This window comes from Corythoichthys intestinalis, chromosome 3 (assembly GCF_030265065.1).
Source record: "Corythoichthys intestinalis isolate RoL2023-P3 chromosome 3, ASM3026506v1, whole genome shotgun sequence".
Classification (NCBI taxonomy): domain Eukaryota; kingdom Metazoa; phylum Chordata; class Actinopteri; order Syngnathiformes; family Syngnathidae; genus Corythoichthys; species Corythoichthys intestinalis.
The window spans coordinates 60590759-60598310 of record NC_080397.1 but is presented as its reverse complement, the minus strand read 5'-3'; the positions used below and the strand labels follow the sequence as shown (position 1 = coordinate 60598310).

The window sequence follows — 7552 nt, the reverse complement described above, 5'->3', positions numbered from 1 at the left end:
GCGATAATAATTCGTTAAAGTCATGGCGTCTGTAATTCTGCTCTCGCCTCCAGATAGTATTTTGCAGTTTAAAAAACTTTTTTTTTTTTTTTTTTTTTAAATGCCCTCCTGTTCAAAATTTTACTTCCTTAGAAAATTGAGATTTTAAGCTTTCCAATGATGTATCACCCATGCATATTGGACAATTTTGAAATTTGGCCAAATTATGAATCTCAGAGCGGAACTTCAAGTCACCTGAGTGTTTTCCGCCATATACAAATATCTATTATCTACAGTAAAACGATGTTGACGTAGTTTGTAGCGGCTGTCAGCAGCAGTCAGGTATTCTTGTGTTTTTTATCCAGCGGCATGAGTTGAGCTAAAGCCGTGAGTTGAGCATTGGCATTACCCGGGTCTATGACAAGCATGATGTTTACTCTCGGGACGCAATGCGCTCTGTTTCTCAATGCGTCCCGAAGACCGCGCTGTGTATTAGTTCCGCTTTACTTGACATATTTCAATAATCGAAATTTGGATGTGTGTGAATCGTTCTCGAATCTTCCATGGCCGAATCGCTCAAGGATGTAATGATGGCTGGGCATGTTGTACCGTGGTTCTAAGTGTTGGATGGTGTGTCTTTACTCACGAGAGATAATGGCTTGTCATCCAGAATGAATTCGTCGGCAATGACTCTTGTTATCCCCTGGGCTTTGGGACTGTCCAGTGCCAGTTTGTCACGCATAGCAAAAGTTTCTGCCAGTGTTAGTTGCGTAGGACCTTTCTTTTTGTCTTCGGTTTTCTTAACATACTTCTTATATTGTTTGTGGTGGCATTTCGCTAAATGCTTGATTAGGTTGGTTGTATTAAAACTTCTTACAGCTTTACCACCACGCTTGACTTTATTGTGGCACATGTTGCACTCTGCCTCTTCATCTTTGTCGTCCTTTAAGGTGAAATGATCCCACACAGCTGACATTTTTACCGATAAAGTCTCTCGGTAAATTGGGAGACGGTAATGTAAATGTAGTGTGTTGAAGGTGTGCCGTAAAATGCAGACTGGATTTTAGGTAAACCGAAGCAAAAACGAATGGATTATGTAAATCGGTGCGGTGGAAAACCCGGACCGGATTTTTCCGTGTTGGCCGATCCAATATCGATGCGCATTTTTTTGCCCATATCGGCGTCCGATCTGATCCAAATATCGGATCGGGACATCTCGAGAAGGGACGACAGAACAGCCTGGACAACTTGCAATCATTAACTCATTTGCTCCCAAAAACGTAGAAAAACATTCTATTTTTAATTGTTTCAGTGTCCCAAAAACGTATTTATACGTCTTTTACGTTTTTATTTTTTTCCACAGGAGACATCTCTAGGTTCTGATGCAACTTATCTCCAAAGCACAACGCTCAAAATCCATTTTAAAGCAATAAAACTGGCCACTGGAGGGCAGGAGCGCATTGGGTAAGAACTCATATCAGACCATGAAAGGAAGTGAATGAAGAGAAATAGGAAACGGAAGTTGGAAGAAGTAAGAAGCGTGAGAAAAATGTGGAGAACGATGTAAAACACAAGGCACATGCCCCACACAAAATCCCTAGGTAAATACTGTTATGAGGTGGTGGTCACCACACAGGTCCCCCCGAGAATTCACCCACACAGGACGCTAGGCGTAACCAGATTTAACGGAACGGAATGGTCAGGTTGCACTGCCTGGGCGACAGCCGCGGCCACAACAGCGTCATCTCTCAGTTCAATAGTTTAGTTATGTGTAAATAAATTGTTACTTTGCGATCAAAAGCTCTATTTGTCTTGCTGTTTATGTTATTTTGTAGAAGGAAAACATTCAGATGTTTGGGATGTCACAAAAGCAAAAAATAGCTGTGTTAAAGTCAAAGTTATGTTTGAAATGTATGTTTTTACAAAAAGCTCAATTTCTCTTGTTTTTTTTCATCAGAAATTGGAAAATTGCTCAATCTCAGCTATTTTCTAATGCTGATTTCTAAAGAATGGAAAAAGATATGAACTTACTTTTTTTCCTGCTGAAAGAAGAAAGTCTAATCTTTTTTTTTTGGTGGTTTCATGTTTATATAGCAACAGAACTGAATTTTCTGTGGGCCTTGCAAAATCAGTCAAAATCCAGTAAAACGGCTGGGAGCGAAGGGGGTTTCTCCGGTGAAAATGGCTGGGAGTGAATGAATTAATGGAACAATGAATTCAAAAGTTTATCAGGACGTTTTGCAGGCTGTCTGTCAGACAGTTAAAGCTAAAAAGAGGATGGATGCTGCAACAAGACAATGATCCAAAACGCAGTTCAGAAGAGCAAAATACACGTTCTGGAGTGGCCAAGTCAAAGTCCAGACTTGAACCCCATTGAGATGCTGTGGCATGACCTAAAGACAGCGATTCATGCCAATCATTCCAGGAATCTGACTGAACTACAGCAGTTTTGTAGTGAATGGGCCAAGATTAGTCTTGATCGATGTGCCAGACTGATCTGCAGCTACAGGAACCGTCTGGTTGAAGTTAATTGCTGCCAAAGGGGAGCACAAAATATTAAATGTGATGGTTCACTTATTTTTCCCCCTTCTGCCATTGTTTACATACTATCCTCATTGAAATATGAAAACCTATAAATGTTTGGGTGGTTTTAGTTAAAGCAGACAATTTTTTCATCTGTGTGATTTTGACAAAGATCAGATCACATTTGATAGTGATTTTATGAACACATTCCAAAAGGTTGAGATACTTTTTCATTCCACTGTATATGACTGAACTCATTATATAATGCAAATAAGGTTGATTAAAACTTGGTGGGGACAATTTTAGCATCCCGAAAAGTTGGAAGTGTAATGTCCTTACCGTCCCTATGCAAATTCTCGTGTCAAATCATCACATAAAGTTGATGAAATGCATATTGTGAAAACTGAATACAAGTTATGTGTGCTGTCATTTCAGATGTAAAGGTTAAACGTTCCAATTTAACATTGTGTAACATTTACGAGCATACAAGGGATTCCCACAGAGAAGAGCTTTATGAGATTTTCATGTGAAATCTGCAAACGTCCCAAACGCCACGCCATAAAACTTTGACACAGAGGAAAGTTCAAAAGATGACTAAACATTTGCTTGTTAGTTGTCACTGTGACCTGCTATCTTAACTACAGGTAACAGTGAATGATTCATGGCTGTATGATGGTGGTACAAACATAGCTTGTCAAGTCCTTTACATGGAGTTGGATGAGGGACTCAAGCTTTCTCACCCTCCTGATTGCCGAGCTGGAAAAAAACAAAAACAAAGATAAAAACGCTTTGTTGCCACCCATTTATGTGAATTCTGAGAGGTTACAGACTAAGGACGCTTTCACACTAGCACCGTTTGGTCGGTTTTAAACGATCCAGGGTTCTTTTTCTCACATAGTTCACTTCGTATTGTAAACATGAACACGCAGCCGAACTGTAGTTAGGACCAAACGACCGAACTCTGGTCCGCTCAAAAAAGGTGGGTTTTTAAGCGTACACTACTTCGCTTGTGAATACAATCGGAACAAGGTGAGCTTTTGCTACTTTTTGTATTCATAATCATCAATGGCAAGATGACACACGATTAGCCATGGCCAAATGTTGTTGTGCTGCGCTATGCAGTTGCATTTGACCAGTGTTGTTAATTTTACCTTAAAAAGTAATTAATTACAGTTACAAATTACTTCTCCCAAAAAGTAATTGTGTTAGTGACTCAGTTACCTGAATGTAAGAGTAATTAGTTACTTGGCATAGTAACTAGTGATAATTTTTAGGGTTTTTTTTTTTAATATGTTATATTTACCGTATCATGTGGGCGTAGTTTGTAGGCTATCGGCTACAGTCAGGTATTACTGGAGCCACCCAGCATCGCGTTTGCAACGGCGTCTTCCCCACTCCTGCTCTGCTCTCTCGTCTCCGTGAGTCCGTCTCTCTCAGACTTTTTTTTACTCAACCAACTTAGTAACGCACACCTTTCCCGCCTCAGTAACAGTACCGGCGTTGCCAAGATGAGAAAAGTAATTAATTGGATTACTCACTACTGAAAAAAATAACACTGTTAGTAACGCCGTTACAGTCTATCGTCGTTATTAACAACACTGCATTTGACACACAGAATCGGGTTCTATTGCCACAGTTGTGTTTCGCATGCTGTTGCTGAACGTACTGTGTGAGAGTGACTTGCTGAGACAGGCGGAGCCTCTCACTCTCCTGGAGGTGGCGACAATTTAACAGTCCAAAAAGTCACGAAAGTGAGAGCGATCGCACGCTTGTGTGACTTGGGTTACCACACGGTTTCCTTTCATGGTTCAATTTTCCCTTAAGCATTTTTTGTAAACTCCAGTTTGCTCGGAATTGAGTCGGGAGGGAGTGACCTAAACCCTAACCCGACTTGCTATTCTATATTACGTTTTTTCGAAATTAGATGCATACAAACTTCTGCTTCACAAAACAGCTGACAAAAAATACACATACAGATGCACGGTTACGGGTAATCCCTGGGTTACGAACTAGTTTGGTTCCTATGTTGGCGACGTAACCCGAATTAATGCATAAATTGGAATTAACCCTTTAAGTAACCTTACAAATTACAATCCAAAAAGTCCAAAGGTATTGTATTTTGTTCAATGATGGAGGATACATTGCCCTCTGGTGGCTGCGTTGGGTCTGGCTGGACTGTCGCCTTGTATGACTGAGAAGCATACTGAAACGCCTAACATGGATAAAGGATAGCTGCCCTCTGGTTTGGCCCACATAAGGCTGTAAGTTGTTTCAGCTAATATATGTTTATTAGGGCTGCCAAACGATTAACATTTTTAATCGAGTTAATTACAGCTTAAAAATTAATTAATCGTAATTAATCACAATTCATACCATCTCTAAAATATGCCATATTTTTCTGTAAATTATTGTTGGAATGGAAAGACACAAGACAGATATATACATTCAACATATGGTACATAAGTACTGTATTAGTTTATTATAACAATAAATCAACAAGATGGCATAAACATTATTAACATTCTCTTGAAGCGATCCATGGATAGAAAGACTTGTAGTTCTTAATAGATAAATGTTTGTACAAGTTATAGAAATTTTATATTAAAACCCCTCTTAAGGTTTTTGTTTTATTAAAATTTGTAAAATTTTCAATCAAAAAATAAACTAATAGCTCGCCATTGTTGATGTCAATAATTACACCATGCTCACTCATGGTGCTGAAAGCCATAAAATCAGTTGGACCCAAGCGCCAGCAGAGGGCGCCAAAACCAAAAAACAAGTAACAAGCGGACATTACACTCTGCTGTCATTTTAATCAGTTTGAGCGAGGCATGTGCGTTAATTGCGTCAAATATTTTAACATGATTAATTACGTAAATAAATTCCCGCCCGTTAACTAGTGTTGTATCGGTCGCGAACGATTCGTTCTTTTTGAACGAATTGTTTGGGTGAACGAGACCGAACTAATCACCATCTGCACTGATTCGTTCTATGAAGTTGGTGGCGCTTGTTCGCTGCGTGGGAGGGCGTTGAGCAAGCGGCAGCGTCTTCTGACATCGCACACGACCAGTCAGACGCCAGCCTCATCGCGGGCAGGGGAGGGAGCGGAAACAGAATCATGGCGTATGTCACTCATTTCCACGTGTGGCCAATAAGCAGCCAGCGTGCAGGCAGGGGGGAAAGACTGAGTTTTGTCACTTCCCGTTCAGTGATTCGGTCCTCCGGTTCCTGACCTAGCTTGCTGCTAACTTGACTTTCCAGTAATGACTATGCGGTGAACGAGTCATAAAATGAAAGGAAACGACTTTGTCACATATTTGTTAACGTGGAGCCTATCAAATGCTGCTCAAAAAGACAAAAACACCACACAAATCTAGCGAGCATGGTTTAGTGTTCTACTTTTCTCAACAGACTCGGGACTGTGCCTATGACGATATACTATCAAATTTACAGTAATTTAAAACACACGTAGCTACGAGGCAAGCAAAACCTGAGCTGCGGTCGCGTGACGGCAGTGAAGCGGGCAGAGAACTGTCACTATATGGAGGCTTCATGGCAGCGATATGTACCTCATATGTGCACAGAAAAAAAATAATATTTAGTATGATCACCATAATACTGATTTGCAATGAAACTGTATATACATGTCAATTTTTTCCGAGTGTTTTTTTTTTTTTTCGTGTCAGAGGGTGTCGGTTGGTTTGACAAATTATGTCAATCCGTCCATCATGTGCTACTCAAGCGCCCCAAAAACAAAGCGCGCGGACACGGGAGATGTCGCAATATGTCTACATTTTTCTTAACAGACTAATAAGAGTAGAAAGGCGAAATCATAAAGCAAACAATTATTTCTCGTCAGCATTTGACGATCTGAGATGCGGGGACGACAGGGGAGCTGACCGGATTATTTTATTTATTAATACCAGTGCAAAAATTCAAAACGATCATCTTAATAATAAAAAACAAAAATACAACAGAGCGAGAGGTTAATATGATGTGTTGGCCGTTCCATAATTAGAAATTAAACTTTCGATTTATTTTTATTTTCGTGACAGCAAGCATGCCGCGTTGGCTGTTAGCAGCAGCATTGTATATGTGAGCAAGATCATGCTAAAGAAAGTCCGTGCGCCCCCGACCCCAAACCCCGACTTCCCCCTCAAAAGGAAAATGTTTAACCGTGTCCTAATTCGAAATGCAAGCACGAGCCATGACTTTGAGCCCATAGAACTAGGACAGACGACGCGGAAGTCCTCCCTCGCTTTTGCAGCAGCGGGAGGGAGACGAGGCTGTCTCTGAGAGCAGAATGATATCGCCTGTCACTCATTTCTGAAACTACGACGAGTGGTCAATGTGCAAGAGAGGGAGGGACCAAGCAATGTCACTTCCCGTTCAGTTATACTGCGAAGCGGTCTTTGGTGATTCGTTCGGCAACGTCACTTCCCGTTCACTAACCGAACGATTCATTTGGGTGGGGAGGGAGATGAGGGGGGCGAACGATTCGTTGAACGATTCGTTTGAACGAATCGTTTTACTGAACGAACCGGAATGGATTCGTTTACTCAAGTGAACGACAGATCCCGTCACTACCGTTAACGCGGTAATTTTGACAGCTCTAATGTTTATGTATGTATTTGTAATTAAGTTTACAGCTACAGTTTGTGGAGTTACGTGTGAGCGATTTGCTATAAGAATTGTAAATTCGTTAGCATTCGTAGCATTTAAGATAGCGGACTTTTGTTAGGCAAATTAGACTAAATTTATATATTGATTAGACTAGATGGAGGTTTGAACACCAATTCCTTTGTGTCAAGTGTTTTATTGTTAAAACTCGTGTCGTTTTGAACATCAGTGTACATATTGTGTGTTACAGCTTTACAAATTGTCAAACGTGAAGGAAGTCAAAAGCTTCAAAAAGCACAATTGCCTCGTTTGCTGTCTGTCAAGCTGAACAACTTCATGTTTAGTGAGGACAGAACACGTCATATTAATAAAGTAAAGTAAAAAATAAGATACTTTGAGGTTCTACAAGGTACTGTTTATGCGACAGAAA

At 40.5% G+C, this 7552-nt stretch overlaps 1 protein-coding gene across 1 annotated transcript in view; it reads right to left on the bottom strand.

Annotated features, from left to right (window-relative positions):
- Positions 1-2461: 2461 nt before the first annotated feature.
- The window catches only part of si:ch211-102c2.8 (trichohyalin), a 35929-nt gene continuing 30838 nt past the window's right edge, over positions 2462-7552 (bottom strand). The window contains exon 28 of the mRNA XM_057831274.1: positions 2462-3258. Coding sequence (XP_057687257.1) covers positions 3229-3258 — 30 coding nt within the window. The 3' untranslated portion in view covers positions 2462-3228. The remainder of the gene's footprint in view (positions 3259-7552) is intronic.